Genomic DNA, 24459 nt, shown 5'->3' with positions numbered 1-24459 from the left:
TTTTTTCCATTCCCCTCTCCTCCCTTCTACCCCTTTCCCTCCTTATATACAAAGCCCCATTTCAACTTTTTCCTTATTTTCTCATTTTTTTCATTTTCTTTCTCTTTTCCCCCTCCTCTCTCCCTAGTTTGTCTTTCCTTTTGAACATTTTTTTCCTGTTTCATATTATTATACATTTTGCGCCCTATATACAGTTTCAGTTATTCTTTTACTTGAACATTATTAACAGATGGACCATGTGTACTTTACAGTCTTTGCTTCTCTGCTGTTCTATACCAGCATAATTTTACTTCCTCGCCTCAAACTCAGCAACTATATTGAGCTGCCACCAGGTCACTAGTGATGCCATTTTGATGGTCTTTGCAGTATAGTAAAGATAAGATCCACAGAAGCAAAGCAGAACTAGAAAAACTCAGACCCACTGCGGCAAGTTGCTCGTGTTTCCAGCCCTTTTGGACACTTTTCCTATATATAAGGAATTTCCACATTATGAGGTCCCCCTTTCTGAGACTCATGCCAGGAAACTCACTTTACCACCCTCTCTTGAAGTGGGAGGACAGACATATGCGCCAAGCTCCACTGACCAAATACAAAATAAACATAATTTTCAGTACAGGAAAATGAAGTAGATACCATGTAGAATCCATTTTCTGGCAAGTAACTATAGCTGCCAGTTGGGGAGAGCAGCGGGAGTAGGGTTTGGGGGAGAAAAGGGATGGTTTGACATACCTGCAACAGGTAGCAACAGCAGAGGTATCTGTGTGGGATCAGTGGCCACTGACCCTAGGCACATAGCCTCAAGTTTAATTCTCTGACCCTCTCAATGGCTCCATAAGTTATACTATGTCCTCTAATAAACCTCTTCCTGCTTAAGCAGGAAGGCTAGAGAAAATTCTGTTGTTTGCACTCTTAGTCCAAGTTCTCCAGAGTCACAGAACCTGTACAGTATGAATGTGAATACATTATACACACACACACACACACACAAACACACACATGTATAGTTATACTGGAACTGGCTCACACAATTTCTAGGGTTGGCAAACCTGAAACCCATAGGTCAGAATGGCAGGCTGGAAACTTGCGAGAAGCTGACACTGCAATTGTGAAGGATTTCTCATTTTTCAGAAAATCTGTTTTTGTTCTGAAGCCCTTTCATTGGGTTTTAAATAAGGTCCACCCATGTTTCCAAGGGCAATCTTTAAAGTCAACCAATTGTAGATATTAATCATGTCTATAAAATACCTTCATGGCTACACCTGGATTAGTCCTTTAATTAAATAACTGGGCCCTACCACCTAGCCAAATTGACACATAAAACTAACCATCACACCTGCCAAAGTAAACTGTAGGAATGGGTTTTCAAAGTATGAACAGTAAAGACCCTTCACTCGGATGGAACCCTCTTGGTGCATGTGACAGGTTTCCAGCTGCAAAAATTCCATGCACTGTTGTCCATGCCAAGCAAAGTCCACCTAAACTAGGCCTCTGCACTCAAAAGAGGAGCCCTCCTGGGAAGCCATCCCACCCACCATCACCACAGCCCTTCTCTGGCCCCAGCTGTCGGCATCTCTGGGTTGGAACACGGCCACAGCCTGTCCTTCCTGCTCCACTCTGCTGTGTACCCACCAGAGGCTGCTTTTTCCAAAACAGTAGTTTTATTGCATCTCCCTTGATTAAATTTTCCCCAAGAACCATTATAGTCTTTCTGTTTCCTTGGGCCTGTGGCCATTAAAGTTTGCTTACAAACAACAGGCACGAGCTCTGGCATAAGCAACTCTAAAGGCCATAGGATGAAAGGAAAAGCTAACCGGAGAACTCAGGAATCCAGACTGCCCTGGGGATCTGGGAAGCAGGAACTAGTGAACAGCCTTTGCAGAGCCCAGCTGCAGAGATGAATCAGAGTCCAGAATCTCAGTCTTGGGCTGGGGATTAAGCTTAGCGGTTCTGCTGCCTGCCTCTCAAGTGCAAGGTCCCAAGTTTGATCCCTAGTACTCCCCCCAAAAAGAATCTCAGTCTCCGTGGAATGCCATGCAGGGACCAATTAACACAGACAGGGTGTGTGATTGCCCAGGATTGGCCCTATCTCTAGTCCAGAATATGCTCTTGATGAACCATTGAGAGTGAAATTAATGAGAGAGATAAGGAAATTGGCAAAGCAAGGGGTATTCAATGCAGGGAAATAGATACTTGGCAAACAAGGACAAGACACAGCCACTCTGCACCTACTTCCGAGATCCAAAGGACCTTCTACATCAAAGCAACTGGGCAGCATCCACAAGGCCAGGAAAGAATGGTTGAATCATTCCTTTATCCACTAAGGAAAAACAAAGATTTTCTCGACTGTAAGATAGGCCCAGGCCCAAAGATGGTCAGCCTAAATCCCAATTCCCCATTGATTCTTGCCCATGGCTTCTCCTGAGGGATGCTATGTCCAAAGTGTTTAGCACCAAGTCCTTTTCCCGAGCTCATATCTTACCCTTCTGCCTTTGCTCCTCTGTTCACTAGATACAAAGGCCTGTGTGACTGGGAAAAGGATCTCAGGCTGCGAATGGAGGAAAAGGAGGCGGACTGCCAGATCCCAGAGCCCCTACTCTGGTCTCAGGAGTGAAGTTGGGGCCGACCAAGCAAACTGAGTGAAAACAAAAGTCAGGCTCACCAGCATTTCTCCTGCTTCATTGTTTTTATTTACCGTCTCTTTAACCCCACTGGGAATGTGAGTTCCACACTGGTAGAAGCTTTATCTATACTGATCACTCACAGCTGCATTCCCAAGCCCGTCGCGGTAACTGGCACACAGTAAGCACTTGGGAAAGTAAACGCGTGTGACCAAGTGAGCAGCTGGCATGTAAGGTGGAGACTACACCCCACCTTGTCTTTGATCCTGAGCCAGAGAGGCAAAATCAGGCCCAGCTCGAAGTCTAAGTGAGAGGGGACAGGGGAACTCTGTGTTCCACACCTGGCTCTGGCACCTATGGGGAAGATAAGTCACCTGACACTATGAGGCCGAGTTTCCTCCATTTTAAAATGGGAGTCACACCACTTCATACTGTTGGTGTGAAAATTAAATGAGAATTGAGGGTGTCGCATTGGTGCACTATAGCACTCTCCTCCACAGGTGCCCCTGGTCTCTGTTGTCTGCTCTGTGAGGAAGGGACTTGTTTTAACCAGCTGGTAAGAACTGAATGCTACATCTGCAGACTTGGAGAAGTGGGTATTTTAGAAGAGCAGCCAGGAAAGGGCAGTGCCTATCCATAAGAAGAAACGAAGCATCAGCAGTGAAACATGTGCTCCAGGACGGGCCCTAGGGATCCCCTCAAAGTCTCATGCTGAGTTGTAGCATGCCTAGCTTGTCGCTAGGAGAAAGGTCACTTCAGTGATGTCTCGCATTTGGAGATGGAACCAAAAGATATACATAGCAAGCAACTTTGAAAAGATAATTTTATTAGCTTCATGACAGCTGCCACAAGTCAAGATGTGAAATGGGACAAAGCTCTGGCAGCTTCCAACAAATGGCATGGAAAAGCCCTTCCATTCTCTCCCTATCCTTGGGCCAGGGTCTACGTGGGAGTCCCAAGAACACCCTACTTCATTACCTTTCAGGGTAGGAACAGATTCAAGCAATACATTCTTGTTGGTAATTAGGATATTTTGTCCCCTAGCTATTTCCCTAGGAAGGAAAGGGAATTGCACTGGCATTCTAGACACTTAGCTCAGGACTGATCTGGCCTATCAGCCTCTGTTCTGGATCATTGACCATGAGCACAACATTCCAAACTACCAATTAAGGTAGTCGTCAGCATTCTGGAGGGCCACCCAGATTCTAGAATACAAAATAAGAACCCCTTAACTTTTTAGGAGAGTTTACCAGGAACTCTATATTCTAGAATGTCTGCATTTCAAATCAACTAGAACTCTGACATTATAGTTTGCTAACCAGGAATCCGGTGTTCTAGAAAGTCCAACGAGAACCAACCACCCCTAACATTCTGAAGGGTTAACATGGAATTCAGCATTCTATAGTGACCAGAAGATGCTCACAATACTCCAGATCCAGACACCCAAAGTTCTAAATGTCAAAATTAACGCTTACAGTGCCAAACCAGAAAACCAACACTTAAGACCATCAACCCTGGTCTCAGCATTCTGGAATCACCAGCACAAAGTTCCACCCTCCAGAATGCCACTTTACTGCCCCACTCAGAGTTCTGTGGATGGTCGCTCCACAGCTGACCCCTCATCCTGACTGGAGCTGGGCACTCGGAAGGAAACGTAGGGACAGGTCTTGGTGTTGAGGCAGACCAGCTTCTTCAGTGTGGCTGTGTTGACAATGCTGAAGCCCATCTCACCACCAAATGTGCTTGGCTTCCAGTACTCTGGAGAACAGATGGGATTCCCTAGGAGTCCCTTGAGGGAAAAGGGAGCCCCAATCTCAATCATACTCTCCCCGAAGATGGAGTTTGGTAGGCATTTTTCAAGAAGCAACCCTGGGTAAAACTCTAAGGCATTGATGTCTCCATATAACTCCTCCAACTCAGCTGCCATCTCCTTGTCCCCTGCAAAAGGGAGAAGCTAGAGTCAGAGTCGTATTATCATTAAGGTAAATCTGGGGAGGGAATCTCCTACATCCACCTTTTTTCTGGGGACAATAGAGACTCCAGAAGAATAATTCGGGCAACTGAGCAAACGTCTTCAAATTTGGCCTCACTAGTGCTATAGAAACGGTTGGGAAGGAAAGCACACACTATCCCTTGTCCTGGTCTGAGCTTAGAAGAAAGATTCCAAGGGCCTAAAACCTCCACCAAACAGCTCATCCCTTGTCTCAGGGCACTAAATATCTGGTCATTACAATAAGAAGGATTTTGCCTCACTTGCTTCATTCGTAGGTGAATTTCAGGGTCTTCTCTGGATCCAAGCCCCTCTATTAGGCTAATCATCAAGGATACAATATAATGGATTCAAGTTCAGACAAACATCAGTGAAAGTCTTCTTTCTGCCCTGATAGACCATTTGTCACAGGGATTAATTAGTGACAAAGATTCCTGTTCCAGGATCAGAGGAAATGTACCGCTGATCCCAGGCTCTGCTCTAGTCTAAGGTTGCAGACAGTGACCAAAGGGAGACAGACATGGAGCTTCCCTATCTGTTTCCTCAAATCCACACTCCTCCCTAGAACATCGTGGAGGTGTCACATCACACCTTCTCCAGCAGCTCCTGACTATCTATGACCCAACCTGGCTGTCCAACACCTGGGAAATCTGTGTGTGTGGGGGGGGTGTATGTGTGTAGATCCTTGAGTACCACATAGGTCTACTGAGTCAGAATCTCTGGGAGAGGCATTTGAGATTTGGGAGATTTTTCTGTTTCATTTTTGGGGATTTTGTTCTGTTTTGACCCAGGGGATTGAAACTAGGGCCTTGTGCATGCTAAGCACATGCTACACAGTCAGCTACATCCCCAGCTAGATTTGATATTTTAATTTGCTTTCCAATTATGCAGCTGGTCCATAAGTGGGTATTTAAAAACCACTACACAGGCTAACACTCAAAATCGTGAACATAGAACCCAAGATTCCGCGTAGTTTGGTGCCAACCCTCCCTCCCTAAACCAGCACCAACCCCAGACATAAACCCCTTGCTCCAACCACATCTATGGCTGTTCTCCCAAATGGATACCTACTTTCTAACCTCTAAGGCCTTTCTACTCCCTTTCTCTGCTTCTATTCTCCAGCTGGAACATTCCTACTTATCCCTCAAGCCTAGCTGAAAAGTTCCTTTTCTCCCTGAGCAGGGATATCTGCCACACTCACTTCTCCTTATAATTCACACACTCGCAGTGCGGGCCACGAGTATTGTCTCTGTTGGCTTCACGTCTCTCTCACTTTCCTGCACGTCCCTTGAGGACAGAGACTGTGTTCAGGAAGCAGCTGCTCACCTGTGAGCTCCTGGAAAGAGGTGTAGGGCTTCATGCCAAATCTCTTGCGGTACTCATTGAATGGCTGTAGCCGCATCTCTCGAGCCTCTTTGATGACCTCCACAGCCACATGCAGAACATGGTGGTCTATGTTCCTACCTCCACCAATCTGCCAGGAGATAAGCACAGCTATTGAACGGAGAGCCAGGACAGGTTATTGTGGAGATTGTAAGGTCCTTGTAAAGAGCCTCAAGTCAGGAGTCTCTCTACATGGACAAAGAGAATGGTGCAGCCCGGAAGCCATGAGGTGGGTGGTCTGGCCCTAGCCCTTCCAAATCATGCTCTCTCTCCAGGAGCCCCTGAGAGTCTCAGCTTCCCCAGTACTGAAGTACATAGTTGGCCAGGACGATCTATGTACTGACTCAAAACCTACACTGCTCCCCCACCCTGTTGTAACCTCTTTTGAAGGGAGGAAAAATAAGGCTCAAAGCCCAGGTAACCTGGTAAGATAAAGAAGGCCCCAGAAAACACTTCTGACTCATACAGTGAAGGAGCATCGGCCTAAAGAAATCTCTGTTCTGGGCTGGGGATTTAGCTCAGTGGTGCTGTCGCCTGCCTCGCAAGTGCAAGTTCCCGAGTTCAATCCCCACGTACCAAAAAAAAAAAAAAAAAAAAAAAAAAAAAAAGGCTCCTCTGTTCCTCCGGCAGTGTTAATAGTTCAATGGAAGTATGATGGGCAGGGATGAAGCATAGTTAAATAAAATCATACAACTTGGAGCAAAGCACAGTTAAACAAAGCAAGCACCCGCACTTGAGCATTTACAAGCTGCGGTGCTGCTGTGGGTAGAACTACGCCCCGCCCCGAGATCCTAACCCGCAGCACCTGTGACTATGACCTTATTTGGAAACACAGCAGTTCCCCCTTATTGGTGGTTTTGCCTCCATAGTTTCTGCTACCCACCATCAACTGTCCTCCAAACACATTTAATGGAAAATTCCAGAAATAAACAATTCATGAGTTTTAAACTGCGCGATGTTCTGAGTAGCACGATGAAATCTAGCGCTGTTGCTCTCATTCCTTCTGAGGGTATGAATCATCTCTCTGTCTAGCATATCTGCATCACACAAGGTACCTGCTTGTCAGCCATTTATGGTGACAGCTGACTTGCTATCAGATCGACTGTCATGATACCACAGCGCTCATGTCCAACTAACCTTCATGTAGGAAAATAACCCTGCAGCAGATGCCTGTGTCCTGCATCTCCCTTTGTCCCACTACATAGGTACTGGGTCACCTCCCCTCATCATCCCAAGGAGATGCACAGTAATATAAAGAGAGAGACAATACGACTCAGGGTGAGGGGCGGGGCTATATCAACACACTTTGCAACAGAATATTGCAGAATGCTATTATAAATATTCAATTTTATTCATTGTTACTACAAAAATCTCTGGCCGCGGCTAATTTATAAATTAGGCTCTTATTATAGGTGTGTATGTATAAGGAAGGAATAGTATATGCAGGGTTCACTACCCTCTGCAGCTTCAGACATGCACTTGTAGGTCTTGGACATATGCTCATGGATACAGGGGACCACTGCAGAGTCTCCACAGATGGAATCGAGTTACGATGAGGTCATATTCAAGTAGGGTGGGCCCTAATCCAGTAACGGAGTCCTTCCAAGATGAGAACAGGGACACAGGGAGAACATCATGTGACGACAGGGGCAGAGACTGGAATGATGCAGCTACAACACCAAGGAACACCAAGGACTGTCGGAAACTAAGAGGAAGGCATGGAACAGACCCTTGCCTAGAGTATGACCCTGCGGATACCTTGATCTAGACTTCCAGCCTCCAGAACTGTGAAAGAATAAATTTCTTTTGTTTTGTTTTGGCTTTTGTTTGGTTTAGTTTTGGGTTTTCAGTGTTGGGGACTGAACCCAGAGACTTCAAACTGAGCTACATCCCGAGCCACTTTTAAAGTTTTATTTTGTTTTTGAGATTAGGTCTTGCTGACTCACTAAGTTTCCCAGGCTGGGATAGACTATGTGATCCTCCTGCCTCAGTCGCCCAGAGTGTTGGAGTTAGAGACATGTGCCAACACTCTCAGCTGAATTTTCTGTTTGTTTTAAGCCAGTGAGTTTGTGGTACTTTGTTATGGCAACCCAAGAAAACAACTACAGGGACACTGGGTAGTTAGTTGAGCTACGTTTGAGTTTCCTCATATGTAAAAATGGGGAAAGTAAGAGCATCCACCTGATACTGTTCTGGTAAAATAAATGAGATAAAGGATGCAAAACAGTTATCGCAATGTTGATCACAGGCTCGCCTGATGATCATTATGGAGAGTCCTGGTTTATCACTTCTCGCATGGTTTTTAATATCCTGAGACTCAACACACTTCTGCTGTCCTTATGCCTTGTGCCATGTTCAATGCCAGGCCCTTTTCCACATTCATCCTGGTCATTTCTGAAAAATGCTCTGGAAACCACATAGCCCCACACAAAGGCTATTGTGTCTGCCCATATCTGTGCCTCATAGGGAGCGGAGGCCACAAACCAGCCAGCTGCACAGGTGGCAGCATCTGCTAACTCTAGGCAAATTACCAGATAGAGAAGTAACCCCGGATGGTGTCAAAGCTTCAAGACAGGGTGTAGGGACAAGGATTGGAGGGAGGCAGAAGGCTGATGATGAAAATGAGAGATTCAGAGAGCTGAGACAAAGAAGATGGGAGAATGCGGAGAAGGAGAGATTTAAGAGGGAGTTGGTTAGAATCCCAGGAAAGGGGCATGTTTTTGTTTTCCAGGGTTGCTACAACCAAGTCCTACAAATCTCGGTGGCTTAAATACAAAGCATTATATCTTCTGCGTCGGAGGTGTCAGTGGGGTTGGCTTCTTCTGAGGCCCCTCTCCCTCCCTCTCTCTCTCTCTCTCTTTGGCTTGTCATTTCGCTGTGGCTCCACATGGTCTTCCCACTGTGTGTGTCTGTATCTTAATCTCCACTTCTTATGAAGACGATAGTCATATTGGATTAGGGCCCTAATTTCCTCATTTAACCTTAATTGCCTCTTTTAATTGCATTTTTTCCAAATGCAGTCATATGATGAGGTTCTGGGGATTAGGATTTCAGCATATGGCTTTTGCAAAATTTTGCAACTTTGCACAACTCATACCATTTAAAGATACTCTGGTTTAATAAGCAATTACTATATGCAGGGTTTTTCACATATATTACCATGCCCTGAGTGTGCTCCTGTTCCTCAGATTAGTGTGCCTCCTGCTGTCCCTCTATCTGGAGCACAATCATCCTCTGCCCTGGGAAATCCCTGTCCATCTTTCCAATTTCTGCTCAGTTTCTGTCATTTCCTTTCCTGTAATCCTGACCTCTGGGCCAGAAGCCCCTCTGAATTCCAGGGCACTGTGGCCTTTCTGTATTGTGGCTTTTAACATGTTCTTAAAATTCTTCTCCCTCTCTGGATGCACTCAGCAAAGGGACAAGGACCCAAGAAAAACATCAGCCTTGCTCATCACTATATCCCCAACACCTGAAGAAATAAGATTTCCCCATGAACAAGAGAATTCACAAAGAATGCTTACAACTGCCCAGTAAAAATGACACTATCCCCACCTCACAGACGAGGAGACGGATTTGGCTCAGGTCTGCTGGATCCCGGAGCCCACACACCCTCACCCTTACTCCTCCAAGACTCACCCGGCCAGCTCTCTGGCGAGAGAAGGCGTCCACCAGGGCCTCGACTCCGTAGTCCACTAGCATCGAGGTGTTGAACAAGAACTGCTCATAGCTGTACTCCTGGGAGCCCACCCTGAAGGAGTCAGGCATGAGTGGGTGCCAGTGATAGAGGTGGTTGAACTCCATGGCAATGCGGTTGCGATACTGGAACTGGGCTCGGAACAGCAGCTCAGGGTCAAACTTGAGCTGCAGGAAGTAGCCACTCAGCTGCTGCACGTACTCCTCGATGACGATCTTGATGGTCTCTCCTGCACGGGGAGGATGGGAAACAGGATCAGCAGAGCAGTGACCCATAATCGAGACACCAAACCTGGAAAGCAGGCTGGCAAGTGAAAAGCGCTTCCTTTTTGTCTCTTTTTTTGTGGTTGCTGTTAATTTTATCTCACCACTTCCACTTTGTTTCTTTGTAACAGGATGTGAAAATGGACCTTTCTGACTCAGGTTTTTCTGGGGTCTCACAAGAGCACTGCTGCTGCCACATTCCAGAGGGAGCTTTAGACCCAGGTAAGCAGGAAGGGCAAAGGAGATGTGTGAGAACCAGCTCTATGATCCTGGGGGAACACCCTCCACTGCCCATTAAAAGAGTTTGGAGATACCTGAAAAGACAGAGAAGTGGGAGACTGGCTTAGCAAAGGCTGGCACCATGCTGGCACCCTCAGTGGCACAGGGGGTTTCAAACAGACCACACGCACAGCTGCTACAGCAGCCAAAGAGGGATCCCAAGGACAGGTGTGCTTAGCCCTAAACATATCTGAAAAAATATACTTCTTAAATCTTCATATATCAGCATTCTGATAGATAGAATTCTCCTCTGCCCCCTCAAGAACCGGCTACAGTGCAAACAGCTGGGGAAGAAGCAAACTGAACATTCCGTAACAAAATGAAAACTGGTCAACAAGGTATTAAGAAACTGATGTTTTGGGCCATTGCCTTTGAGTTAATTGACCCAGAGCTACAGAATTTGGAATCAGCTGACCTGCGTCCTCATCTCAGCTTCACCATTAGCAGCCACCTCGCCTTAGCCAGGTTACTCGACCACTCTGAACCTCACTTTCCTTATCTATGAGATGTGCACTGTATTGATGTCAGAGTAGTAATATGTATTGGGTGGTGTGAAGTGGACAAGGCATGCATCTAAACTGGTGGCCCCGGGGCTGGGCATAACAGGCAGTGTTGACACATTGACCGGAAGGAGGAGTACTACGTATTTGCTGTCACAAGAGACCAGAGTGAGGCTCACAACCCTTCTCCACTCAGGAAGGCGGCCCCCTCATAACACAGTGGTAGCAGCATCCTGTTGGCAGTCAGACATAATTCAAATCTCTCTCTACTGAGTGACCTTGGAGACTTCCCTTAACCTCTCTGAATCTTAATTTCCACAAAAGTAGTCACATTTGATTCACAAGATTAGCCAGGCATGGTGCTGCACGTCTACCTACAATCCTAAAACCCCAGGAAGCTAAGACAGGAAGACCAAGCTCACCCTGGGCAATTTAGCAACTTAGCAAGACCTTGTCTCAAGCTAAAAATTAAAACATAAAGCCTGGGGATATAGCTTAATATGAAAGCCCCAGGTTCAATATTCACTAACAAGAAGAAGACAAAAGTTGTTATGCATCACTGGATGGGCCATGCCCAAGGGATCTTGCCTTTGGTCACCAGCCAGTGTGCTGCGCAGCCTCCAACTATACACTTTCCCTCTCTGGTCAAGGTCTCTGCAATGCTTGGGTCTTCAGAACCAGCCCCTCCACACTCTTCAAGCCATCCCTATCCCTGATGCCTGCCTCTCCAAGGCTCCAGTGAATTAAACACTATAATTGGGACCAGCCATGCCCAGTGGTGCCCAGAAGTAGGGAGAGGAAGTTGCTAGTGACTCAGAAAGAACATGGTCTGGACAGGGATGTTAGGGTCCAAGATCCAGGCAGGAAACCATCTGACATTTTAGGTTGCACACGCCCCCGTAGGGGTACAAAAATATCCTATCCTTGAGTCACCTAGAAGCTACCAAACTCCAGAAAGGCAAATACATGTAGGGCAGGAAACACGAAGCCTCCTGGAGACCGGGCAAGCTGGGATTTTTGACCCTGTGTGTACTGGGGACGTCAGGTGTGCATCTGGGTGCAATAGGAAGGGAAACTGAGACCTGGGGTGGCTGATCAGATGTGCTGTGAGTAACCCAGCTAAGATTCAACATCACAGTCCCTCTTTTTCTGCAGGTCTACTACATGCCAGGTGTCTTTCCATTCATTATCTCAGTGAATCCTACAACAATCATCACTCTGTTCAAAATACAGATTTGGAAACTGAGGCTCACAGACATGGAGGGACCTGCTCGAGATCTCATGCTGGAAAGCAGATGCAACAGGGCTGGTTCAGAGCTCTCACCTATCAGGATGAGGCGGGTGGTCTGAAAGAGCTGTTCGTCTTCCCAGGTGGGATGCTCTGCCTTCAGCAGGTCACACACACGGTTGTGCTCACGCAGCCAGAGTGTGGCGTAGAGCATGAGCCCCGGCAGCAGCCCAAACACCTCTTGGCCCACGGCCATCTGTTTTTGCAGTGGGATTCCCCTTGGGTAGTGCATCAACACGGGCGCCTCTTTCACTGATGGTGGGTACATCTCCCCGTCCAGCACCTGCGGGACAGGAAGGCCTAGCAAGCTGGCCACTGCATGCCTGCATCTGCCCCAGCTGACTCTCGCCTGCTCCTACCTCAGCAACCTGTCCTTCCTGACCACGCCCCTGGTCCTGCCTCTGAATCTCCTCAAATCTGTCCCCAGTTCTCCATCTCTGTTACCGTCACCCTGTCCAACCCATCCCCATACTCCTCCCTTCTTCCTGTCCCTCAGTAGGCTCCCTGTGTCCACACTTGCCCCCAGACAGTCCTTTCTCTATACTGGAGTTAGCACCATCTTTAAAAGACTCAAATCTAGTATCAGACCCTAGCTTGAAACCCTTCCAACTCCTCTCTCTGCTCTCGGAAAAAGTCAGCAATCCCTAACACAGCCTCCTGCAGGCATCTCCGCACTCATCTGCAATCATTCTTGCCCTCCGTTGCTAGGCTCAGCAAACAATCCCATTCTTACATTCCCTCCGTGTTGCCCGAGCTGCTTCCTCTCTCCCAGCCTGTACACATGCTACACCTCCTACCTGGAAAGTCTTCCCCCTTTCTGAGCCTCTTTAATATCTCCTCATCTTTCATGCAAATGTCTTTTCTTGGAACTGATGAATGAAATCTCTCCTAGGGGACACTGTAATGGTGCCCAGCATCTCCTTGGTGGCAGTCATCCCAAGTGTCACTAGTTACATGGCATTTGTATTTACTTATTAAATATACACACTGCCTCATTACTATATGCCAAGTACCGTTCTTAATCTTAAAGATTCAGGAGACGACTTTGCTTTGGTTTTTGTTTTAGATTTCCACAATCCAATATGGCAGCATGTGACTGTTAAGTATTAGAAATGTGGCTAGTGTGAATGAACTGAATTTCATTTATTTAGCTTTTACTTTAGATTTTAATTTTAAAACTGATACTTCAGCTGCTGGAAAACCTTTAAGTATGTTTGGAACAACTTGGGTACGTGAATCTATTCACTCAAGTATAAACTTTATAAAATCTAAATCTAATCTTTGGAGATTTAATATTTCCAAAGAAAACTTAGCATCCAAATTGAAATGTTCTGTGACTATAAATGCATATCTGATTTTGAAGATTTAGTGTGGAAGGAGCATGAGATCTTTCATCAATAATTTTTGTATGGATTACATGTTGAAATGATAATATTCTAGATATACTGCATCAGGTAAAGTATGTTATTAAAATACATTGCACTTATTTTTCTTTTTTTAGTGTGGCCACTACAAAATTTTTGTTACACATGTGGCTCACATTATATTTCTGATGGACAATGCTGATTTGGACAAGAAGTCCCTATGGAACTCATGTCCTAGCATTTATGTTTGTGACTCCTGACAGGCTGTGGGTCACCGAGGGCAGGGTTCATAACTATGATGCTCACCGCTCAATCACTTGCTCAAGGCACATCGTGGTACCCCATTAGCACTGCAGGATAATTAAGTGAATAAATGCAGGAAGCAAATTTCCATTTCCTATTGAGCTCCAAATCCCCCTCCCCAGAGGACACAGGAGGCCGTGTCTACTCCTCATTTGGGGTTTCAGCCTCTCCTACTGGCACATATCTCCAGCTCCCGTGGCTGGCCCTCCAGGACATGCTCCAGCCCCCTCCTAGCAGACTTTGCCAGGGAGACCATGGGACTCCTTCCCACAGCCCACCCCCCAGGCCGAGTTCTACCTGATACTTGAGTTTCCCATCCTTAAAGAGCCGAAGGTGATACTGGCGTTCTAGGTTATCTCCATAAATGTGGCCAAGGTCTACCTGAGGACAGAGAGGTCCACTCAGATTGCCCATCCAGTGATGACCTGAATGTGCCAAGTTAGGTCCACAGCAGTCCTGAGTCCCTCCTTTCTCAGTACTTACCCCATGGCCCAAGGCCTTGGTGAAGCCAGGACCCATCTTGCCAGAAGTCTTGAAGAACTGGTGGGTGAAGTGTTGTGCAAAGAAGGCAAACATGAGGTTTGTGCCTTGGGGATCAGGGATGAACTTCCTCCTGAGAAGGAAGTGACGGCCCAGGAGCTCTGCATCTGGCAGTTGCTTCTTCCCTGGTGAGGTAGGCAGGAAAGAGCAGTAGATGCCTGGGTCCTGTCTCAACCTTCCTGCCCTGGGGGCTTCCAGGCTCAGCAGGCAAGTTGGCCCAGAAAGGAAGTCAAGATTGTCCTCTGCAACTCCACAGGAAGCCCCTGTACTCTCTCTACCAAAAGACCTAGAAGTATTATGGGCAAAATAGCATCATATTTGGAATTTACTTTAAAATAAATTTTAAAATGACAGGATAGATGAAATAAGATTGGCGACATGTGGGTAAATGTTAAAACTGGGAAATGGGTACATAGTTCACTATACTTTCCTCTCCATTTTTGTGTATATTTATAAATTTTGCATAATCAAAAATTAACCAAAATAATTTTTTTAAAATCTTGGGTTCCCTGGCCCTGAGACAAGGTAGGTTGTTTGCAACTGGCCATGTCTTCTGCTACCTTTGTGAATGTGGGATAATCATTTCATCTCTCTGAGCCTCAATTTCTTCATGTTGTAAAATAAGGCAGATGATGCTTATTTTATACAGTGTATTTGAAGATCATGTGAAATGATATAAGCATGACAGAGAACTGGTGAGGTCTAATCTTTTCAACCAAGAGTCATCAAACTTTTTATTGTAAAAAGACAACTAGGAAATGTTTTGGACTTTTCAAACCATATGGTCTCTGTTGAATCTATTCAGCTTGCTTTCATAGCAGAAAAGCAGCCATAGACAATATGTAAACAAATGAAAATAGAAGTGTACTAATAAAAATTTATTTGCAAAAATGGGTGGGCTGGATTTGGCCTACAGGCAGTAGTTTACCAACATATTCTAAAATGATGCAATCATTCTGTTTCTAGGTGAAAGATAGTAAGTCATGACCGATGTCTGTCATTATGAGAATAAGTATTGAGAGGCCTTCCTTAATGATGTCAAAAATCAGATGAGTCGACACCCAAGCCTTTGACAGAAAGGAACACTGAGATTTTTTTGTGGTCTGAGAAAAGCCTCCCTTTGCCTTACCTATATATATATAATGAGAGGCCCAGTGTGAAAGGTTTGAGATTAATGGAAATTCTTTCTATTGAGATGGCCAAATGTATTTCTCCGGCAGGAGGCAATATCAAGCACCCTAAAAGGTACTCATAAAAAGTAAAATAGGAAGGAGCAGTGTACAGCTCACAATTTGGAATCATCACTCATTGGCATCAGGCAAGAATTGATTTCAGCAGTGTTGATGAGATTGAGCTGTCCTGGTGGAACTGGTCAAGATCTGGGAATAGCAGCTAACTGTCTCAGTGAAAATCAACAGAGTAGTAGAGCCCTGGAGACCCAAGCAAGTTTCAAAACCTGCCAAAGGACAATCACAGGACTGCACAAGGCTGGTGTTCAACAGCGACACCATGTGTTGAGAACTGAAGCTACAGCAGCGATAGATTGATGAACCTCCTGCTGTCCTTGAAGCTTAAGTGATGGCTCTGAGTACCCCCCCAGGTTTCTGGACAACTAGAGGTGGAATGGAAAGACGGCCTCTTGAGGAAAACCTCTGCCAGTGAGTACAAGTGGGTCTTGGTGGGACTGAAGAAATCCCAGTTTGTGCCCTACCCTGCTGAAGCATGATCAACTATTTACATTACTAAAGAACCAAACACAAAGTCAGCACTCAGTCCATAGCACACTGTTCCTTCCATTCTACATTTAAACCTGGAAGTCAGCTCCACCCCAGCATAATCCCCCTCGTTGGTAGAAAAGTTCAGACAAAGGGATACCCTGAAAATATAAAAATATTAGCTTGTCTCTGCCCTTGACTTTCTGGGTAACCTCAGGTGAAACCTTTCTACCCTTTCCTGTCCTTATCCCTGGTTCTGTTCATGTCAACGGTCTGGCCTTGGTCCACCCATCTGTGAAATGGATCCCTAAAGGCTCTTCTATCTGCTTTCTCCCAAAAGGAGATCTGAGCACCTACTGTGATCCCCAGCTCCTCCTCTGACCCCCTTACCTTTGGTGCCCATGGGCTTGGGGCAGTCTTTGGGCACAGAGGGTAGAATTCGAGTATAATAGCTGACATTGGAAAAAGACTCCCAGCTGATGTAGTCATGTGCTAAATTGTAGGTGGGAGGGCTGGGTATGAGGTTGGAACGCACTGCAGAGAGCAAAGATAATGGTGACAAGGATGTTCCCACCCCAGTGACACCCCCTTCCCTTCCCTGCCCCATCTTGGGTTGGGGCTTGTTTTATCTGGCATCTAAAAGGCTCCTCATCCAATGCCTTTATCTGACCCCAAGAATCCCCAAGAACAGGCCAGACTTCTTATCCCCCAGATTAGAGAGGCCCTGCCCCAAACCTACCTGTGAGTACCACGCGCATGAGCGTGTCTCGGATGAAAGAGGCATTGATAAACTCCCAAAACCAGCGTCCATGTGTGAGCAGGAAGTGAAAGAAAGCAGGGCTGGGCCGCAAGGAATTCCGGAGCCAGGTCCAGAGCTCAGCTGCAGGGGCAGTGGGAGCTGCTCAGTTGGGCCCTGCTGGCAGATCCAGAAGTAGCCAGGGCAGAAGGTGGGACTGGGGGTGGGTCAAATAGGAGCAGGTAGGCACTTGAGGGTAGGGATAAGGATACAGCCTTGGGAGTGGTGGCATAAGACAGAGCCAGACCAGAAATGAGGACCGGGGTGGGGGTGTAAAGAATCCCCACAGAGTCCAGAACTAAGGAGTATGGGTGACCCAGCAGCGAGAGCTCCCATGGGAACCAGGTCAGGGGAAAGGGTCAGGGCCATGAGGGAGCAGGGAAGCATGGCCAGAGACAAAGGCCAGAAGTGGGGTCGAGAAGGAGGATCCAGGGGAGCATGAGGACCCAGAGAGAACGGGGGCTGGAATCCCGGCTCACGGACGGTGCAGTTGGGGCCGGAGTAGCCCGTGCGGGTACAGTCACACTGGTAGTGGTCACGGCCAAAGCGGACACAGACACCCTGGTTCTGACATGGAAAGTAGCAACAGGGGTTCACTGTGGATGAGAAATAGGCGTCAGAGACCAAGTGAGGGGCCTCCTGACCCAGCCAGTTCTGCGGGGGAGGAAAGTGCCAGAGGTGGGGACTCAACTGACAACTATGCTTGAACTACTAAGTGACCCTCTCTGAATTTCAGAATTCCCCCAAAGCCACCCTATGCCCATTCCCAAGCCAGGAGCATAAAGCCCCCAACCTGCTGTTTCTAGCCCCTGCTCTGGACCTCTGCCTAACCTACACTGGGCCTCAGGGGAACTCTCCCTTCCTTCCCGGCTGTCACCAAATGGGGACAAGGGAAAAGTCCAGACCCTGAACTGTACCACTGAGGCTAGGAAGCAGCTGTTAAGATACTGCAGTCACAGGCTTCCTGCCTACTCAGAGCACAGCAACGAGGGCAGGGTTTGCGGGGTTTGGATAGGGGACAAAGATGGGGATAGGGTTTCTCCCAGATCAGTCCCCAAGTTTGGAGCACCTGGATATTAGGAAAAAGGAGTTCTACCACCACCTCTCCATTTCCACAGGAGGAAGGGAAGAGCAGGTATCAGAATGCCCACTTTGCAGGTGGGAAAACTGAGGCCAGAAAAAAGGGGAAAGTCAGATAGGTCCCCACCATCCCAACAGGCTCAACAATCAAGAGAAGACTTTTCCAGAACCCTGGGCACAGAGGCTCAACAATCAAGAGAAGACTTTTCCAGAACCCTGGGCACAGAGTGAGCATTGCAGAGAGGAGGGGAATCCCAAGGTTTTAGCTTCCTGAGAGACCCAGACTCAGCCCCAGTCCAGGTGGAAAGGTAGGTCTGAAGAAGGTCGTGACTAAGGGAACAGAAGAGCCTGGGCTGGAGGATCTCCTGAGACAGTAACTGGAGCCTGGCAGCCACCTTCCTGCCTCTTGGAGAAAGCCCACAAGGAAGTCCTTCCCTGCGTCTAACCCAGATCCTGCCAACCAACACCCCTTGCTCAATCTGCTCCCCTCAGAGATTCTTCAGCAGCAAAGTTAAACCCTTTAGGCTCATTCAGGCTCCCTCTCACCGTGTACCAGGAAGAGTGCACCTCCCTGCTCAGGAAACTGAGGCTCGGGTGAGGTGGAGACTTGGCCAAGAACACAGACCAGAGCCAGGCAGACCCAGGACTCCTGGCTCCCAGCAGGAGCCTTCCATTTACAAATGCCAGAATCCCTTCTGCAAACATACTTCCTTCTCTGGGCTCAGGGCCAGCTCTTTGTGTAACCGACGATTGGGGGTGGGGGATCAAGAAGGCAGTGAAAGGTGGGAGCAGCCTGGGATGAAGTGTTCGGGGTCACGTTCGTGTGCTGGGTTCAGAGGCCACGACCCCGGGGAAGACCTGGTTCCTGTAGTCTCAGTATCCCCACTCCACAGGTGTCCTCCTGCTCCCCCCAAGAGAAGACCTCCACCCACACACACAAGCAAAACTCAAGAAATCATGCAAATCATTTTTGCTTAAGCCCTGGTGACTCCCCACAGCCTCACAATGACATCTACATGGCCCCAGCAAGGGTGAAGGAAGGAGAAGCCAGGAAAGAAGGCTGGACAGAAAACTTTATCAGGAGTCCACAGGCAGACCTGGCAGGCAGGACCCCAGCCTCCACCTCTCGTAGCCACAGGCCCAGAAAGGCAAGAGGCTCAGCACGCACCCCTGCCGGCTGGCCCCCACCCCTCCACCCCACCCCCGCTGGGACTTTCCTTAAGGATCATCCGCAATCACCCACCTGATTCACCTACCAGGAGACCCAGAAGCTCCCTGGTACCCAGCTCCCAAGCCCAATCCTGGGCCCTTGGGTGGGACAAGCACAGAGCTAAAACCCAGGCCTCCCTGGACCCCAGTTCCCCATCTGTACAGCAGCAGGGAATCACCGGGTCCCTGAAGCTCAATCCCATTGACCAAGGGTTTCACTGCTCCTCTATTAGCCTCCTCCCCAACTACCTGATCCTGCCCTCCAGGACCCATCCCCCCCAAGTCCCCATTCTAACCCCTGCCACCCCACCCCACCCCCGCTCGTCTCCACCACAAGTGTCCAAGAAAAGAGCCCACACCTCTCCCAACATCCTCCTCCCTACACAGTCTGGTCTAGGCCCAGATCCTAGGGAGACCCAGACACGCAGGGAGTCCATGTGGTGGCCAGAGCTTAGCACACATCTGTGGAATTAACAGAATGACGGAGGGAGACTGACCACTCCCCACTTGGCTGGCCCAGGGAGGCCTCCTGCATGGTCCCCTGGTTCTGCCCCAGCTCACGGAGGAGTGGCAGGCTGGATTCGGCAGAGACTGCCCATGCCACAGCTACTCAGCCAAGAAAGGCCCGTCCCTGCAGTCTCCGCCCACTGCCCGGCTCTGCTCTTTCCATAAACACCAGCTGCCCCAGGGCAGGAAAAGTCCTCCTAGGCAAAGACAACAGCTGCTACCAGGGCCCCAGAGAGCTAGGTGGGTGGAGACTGGGTGCTGCTTGACAGTGGCTGGACTGTTACAGCCAGACTGGGGAGTCCAGGGCTGTAACTGAGCAAAACTGTGAGCTCACACTCCCACCCCTTGTTTCTCCTGCCAGCTCCCCCAAGAAGGGGTGGGCACCTGAGCCTCCTGCTGCACATAGGAGGAACCTGCTGCCTGGAGAAGGCAGGAGACTCACCCAGGCTCCAGGGCTTGGAAGCTGCAGAACCCCCTTCAGATCCCCTTCCTGGAGGTGCCCAGGGCTGGATTTGGTAGAAAGATGGGAAAGAGGTATCCCTTTGATCCACAAACCAGGAATGACTACTGAGGACGACGAAGATTCCCGGTGACCTTGAAAATGTTGAATGAATGAAACCAGGACCCCTGAGGTCACCATCTCCTGCCGAAACCAGATCCCTGGGAACTGGAAGGCCCTTCCGCCAGCCTAATTCCAAGCCTGTGTGCTTTGTGGCAGCCCCACTCTGTGCTCTGTGGAGGACACCTGAACTGAGACTGCCCATCATTCCCGACGGTGTGATGAGCCATCCAGAAAGAGAGCAGAGGAGATGCTGGCACTGGATCTAACTCTCCCTGAGGCCAGGCACCAAGTAAGAAAAATGAATCAGAAAGAGGCTGCCATTGCTGACTGTGTGTCCTTGGCAAGTCCCTCCCACTCTCAGGGCCTTTCCTGGACAGGTATGTCCCATTGAGGGGGCAGAGCAGGCAGCTCCAAAGAGGCCTCCCATCTGCCCACCTGTCCCCCTTCTCTCTCAGGCGGAGCCAAGCTGTCCCTCTCGGTTGCTGGCATCAGTGTGACTCCCTGCCCCTCAGCAGAGACCACCACAGCTCGCTCTCGAGGTGTGCCCCAGGCCGAAAGGCGGGGCAGTCAGCCACCCACACTGTCGATAAGACACAGATCCAAAGGCTGAGAGTCAGTCCATATTCCTACGGATGACACCATCTGGGACTGCCCAGCTCCAGGGCCTTTCCAAGCATTTGGGCAAGGAAATGTCCTCCATCCTGAGAGTTGAGGTTTGGGGCACAAGGCTGAGCGTGACTAGGGGACAGGCACATCCGGGGAACACCAAGTGCTCCAGGATGCGGAGGCGACAGGCAGCAAGAGGTGAGGCTGCACCCAAATCCCCTAAAAATAATATTTACAGAAGCTCCAGGGGCCTGGCAGCCAAAGAGCAAAAAGAGCCCTGAGCAGCACCAGGACTAGACCCCAGCCCCTGCACTAGCTGGCAGGCAGTTCAGGCCAGGCGCCAGCACACCAGGCCCTCCCAGCAGCTTCAGGAGCCCAGCTGGAGAGGAAGCTCCCTCCGGGGCCACAGCTCCAGCTGGTGCTGGAGATAGGAGGCTGCAGGCAGCAGGCAAAGGGAGGCTTGGCACAGGCTGGGTTCTCGCCCCAGGCGCCAGGGTTAGCCGGCCCAACTCTGCCTGGGACACAGCTCTGGTAGCCAGGCCACACCCTCCTCCTTCCTAGGCACTGTGCACCAAGCCAAAGCCAGGGACTGGAGAGGGTAAACTTGAGCATCACCAATCTTTGGGCTCAGGATTGGCCCAAGCTGGACTCCATCTCCTCCCCGACAAGAGGCAGAAGCACCCTTCCCTCCACCACCTGCCCCTCCTCATCTCCTGTTCTCCTTTGATCCTCCTTGAGGGAAAGACGCAGGCTTCAGCTTCCTTGGGCCTCGGATGACTGGCAGACCCTCTGCCCCTGCACCGCACTTGTCTCACCATCCCCTCTCTCCCGGATCCTTGCAGGAGTCTCCAGACTCCGCTGCAGAGCCAGGACTCACCTCCATCCACCCACCTACTCTTCTCTCCATGAGCCTCAGCCACGGCCCTGCGCATCCAGCCCCTGCCCCTTGTCCACCTTTTCTACCCTCCAGGCCTCTTTTCCTTCTCAGACCTTTGCACCTCAGCTCAAACCGCTGCTTCCTACCAGAAAGACCCACGTGGGACCACTTCATCATAAGGCCTCAGTCTCCCCACTTGCTGCCTCCTTCAAGGCCTGGCTCCAGTGTCACCACCTCCAAACAAAGGCTCTCTCCATGCCTCGCATTGAGTGCAGCTGCTCCCCGCTGGGGTTCCGCACACCCCAGTGCTTCCCTCAGCCCTGGCTCCGATTCCACTGAATGACAGCCTGTTTTGCCTCCTTCGTCAGACTGTGAGCTCCTCCTGGCTCTGTCTTCAGGCCCCAGCCAAAGACTAGCACAAAGCAATTCCTCAGGAATGAAAAAAGCAATCCCATTTAAACACCGATGATATAAAGGCAAGTTTAAAAAAAAAAAAAAAAGGCAATGAAAACGAAAAGAAATGGCCCAGAACACAGCTCACACCCCAGCTCTGAGTTCATGCCCTACCTAGGCAGGGGTTACAAAGCTGGCTGGAAGGGATGAACCTGGCACCTGACTCCCCTGGCTCAGCCTGGCTCTCCAGGCAGGACTCCACTTCCTCCCTAACAGAGGCACCAGCAACAGGGAAAGACGGGCAGGCCAGCTCCTGGGTACCCAGGGGCCCAATGAGGCTGATGGGGCCTCTAAGGAAATGCTGGGCTCATCTGAGGGCTGACAGAGTAGGTCCCTGAGGCAGCCTGGTCAGCAATGGTTGTGCTACCAGCTCACTGTGGGGTCCGAGACAAGCAGGCTCACCCACGCTGGGCCTCAATGGTCTCCTCTGTAGAATGGGCCTAGCACATCTCCCATGGTGAGCACCAAAGAAATAGAAACACACACAGCCAACCTTTGCAAACTGTGCCGGCCACATGTGTCTTCCTAGCTTTTGCTGAACCCAAACCTTTCCCTGGACCATCCTCCATCCTCTTTTTCTTCCCCAAATGCTACCCATTGAAACCCTCTTCTCCCGCACAACCTGGTCTGATTCGCAGCTCAAGTAGATGCCTGTAGTCCCTCTCTCCTCTGTGGACCAGGTTGCTAAAGCCTCGTAACAGAAAGCTTGGACTCCCTCTCGCCTCTCCCGTCCTCTCGGCCCCTTTTTAGAGATGAAGAACGGGGACTCAGGCAGGGATGGGTACGGCTAGGTTGGTGGAAGGAGAGATGGCCAGGCAGCACATACGCGCATGCGCACGTGCACGCAGTTAGGAGGCGGACGGTCAGCCGGATAAGAGGTAGATTTCTTCCCGGAACCTGGTACATGCTGGGAGAGGGGGGCTACACGAGACCTAACTTTCCTCATCAGACCCCAGCCCATGAAACCCGAAGGGGCTCAGGCCCATTGCCTGTAAAGAGTGGAAGAGTTTCAGTGGAAAGGCTTTGCAAAGAGACTGGAATCAGACAGGCCTGAGCTCCAATCCCTAGCCCACCATGTACTGGGTGAACGTGGTGGGTATCTGCACCCACTGAGCCTCAGTTTCCCCATTTTGCCCCGTGGAGACCTAATAGGTAAAGTTTAACACCCAGAAAATGCAGCCCAGCTGTCGCTACATCTCTGCCTCCCGTCTTCCTGCAATGTCTGGTGTACCTGCAGTCTTTACCAGGAAGACCTTCCCACTAGGGCCGGGCATCGGGATGGATCCCCAGAAACTGAAGAGGCTGGAGAGAGAGGGAACTCTGCCCAGACGGCTTTCCCCGGGCGTCTGCCACTTCCTGTGCAAGGTCCCCACAGGAAGCTGCGGGGCTGTATGGGCGGTGGTGGCCTAGAAAGCTAGGGGCCCAGAGCAGGTGAGGAGGCGGGAGAAGAGATGTCCCTGCCCCCTGCCGACGCTAGATCCCAGGCTGCGGCTCACCCCAAAAGAATACCTTTGGGGTCTTCAGGGAGCCCACCCTGCCGCCACCAGACAGCCCCCTCCCCTCTCACAGGCACCTAGAGCAGAAGGGGAAGCTGGACCCCGCTGGAAAGGAGCGAGGGAGCCTCACAAGTCTCAGAGACCCGAGGCTCCTCGTGGGCACAGAAAGGGGCGCCTACCGAGTGCGGGCGCCCTAGGGTCCGCGGGCAGGACAGCGGGCGGCGGCAGCAGGAGCAGGAGCAGCGGGAACCGGAGCGAGAGACTCTCCCCTGCAGAAGAGAGAGGAAAGCGGAGCTGAACTCGGCGTTCAAGGCTCCGGCCAAGAGGCCACGCGGATTCCTGAGCACGCGGTGGGCACCGGGGTCGGACTCACTGCTCATGGCGCCGGGAGGAACGGCTGATGGGTGCGGGACGCAGACTCCGGCTCCTGGCTCCACCCCCGCCCCTCCCCCCAGCTGTCACCTCGGCCGCCACCCGCTTACTTCCTCTGCTCCCGCCCCAGCTGAGACACTTGTATTCGTTCTGTGATCGCTACCTAGGCTGTTTTCACCCTAGTCCCCTAAGGCACTTGACCTTTTAAAGCCTGGCAGTGCCAAAAATGTGTCCATTTAATAGCCAGGAAACTGAGGCTGAGCGAAGATGTGCAAAACTGAGGACCCCCGGGGTTGGGGTCCAAACTGAGGTCAGAACTGGGGCTGGAACAGCACGCCCAGCCGCAGAGAGAAGAAAGGGGTCAGAGACAGCAGTCCAGCCTGGCCGGCAGGTGGTGCCCCACTGCGGAACTGACCACGCTCAGAAAGGTCCAACTTTCTGCACCCCCACCTCAGGGCTGGACTCTGCTGGAAAGGAAGAGCAAGATTCCCAGCCAAGAGATGTGCATTCCAATCCAGACTTCACACCCTGCTGTGTCACCCTGGACAAGGTTCCTATCCTCTC

At 49.9% G+C, this 24459-nt stretch overlaps 1 protein-coding gene across 3 annotated transcripts; it reads right to left on the bottom strand.

The window, feature by feature from the left end:
* Nucleotides 1-248: 248 nt before the first annotated feature.
* Ptgs1 (prostaglandin-endoperoxide synthase 1) lies at nt 249-23950 on the bottom strand. Of its 3 annotated transcripts, XM_010602972.2 has the most exons (11): nt 23897-23950; nt 23703-23792; nt 17213-17329; nt 16677-16817; nt 16328-16471; nt 14166-14347; nt 13980-14063; nt 12052-12298; nt 9628-9914; nt 5935-6082; nt 249-4556 (listed from the first exon to the last, which is right to left on the bottom strand). In XM_010602972.2, the coding sequence occupies exons 1-11, from the start codon at nt 23901-23903 to the stop codon at nt 4201-4203; spliced, it is 1803 nt and encodes a 600-aa protein (XP_010601274.1). In that variant the 5' UTR covers nt 23904-23950; the 3' UTR covers nt 249-4200. The 3 variants fall into 3 exon arrangements, with proteins under 3 accessions (XP_010601274.1, XP_010601276.1, XP_010601275.1); XM_010602974.2 differs by lacking the exon at nt 13980-14063; XM_010602973.3 differs by lacking the exons at nt 23703-23792; nt 23897-23950 and adding an exon at nt 23259-23666.
* Between the last annotated feature and the right edge of the window lie 509 nt (nt 23951-24459).

This window comes from Fukomys damarensis, unplaced genomic scaffold, assembly GCF_012274545.1.
Source record: "Fukomys damarensis isolate Sample0158 unplaced genomic scaffold, DMR_v1.0_HiC HiC_scaffold_36, whole genome shotgun sequence".
In the NCBI taxonomy this organism is placed as follows: Eukaryota; Metazoa; Chordata; class Mammalia; order Rodentia; family Bathyergidae; genus Fukomys; species Fukomys damarensis.
Note: the sequence above shows the minus strand (reverse complement) of the source record. Positions and strands in the feature narration are given on the sequence as shown.

Bases quoted from the DNA above. Each gene is read 5' to 3' on its own strand.
- Ptgs1 (XM_010602972.2), bottom strand. The intron at 12,299-13,979 runs GTAGAACTCGGC...CCTGTCCCGCAG, and splicing joins ATGGGAAACTCAAGTATCAG to GTGCTGGACGGGGAGATGTA. The intron at 6,083-9,627 runs GTGAGTCTTGGA...ATCTCCTGGCAG, and splicing joins CTCGCCAGAGAGCTGGCCGG to ATTGGTGGAGGTAGGAACAT.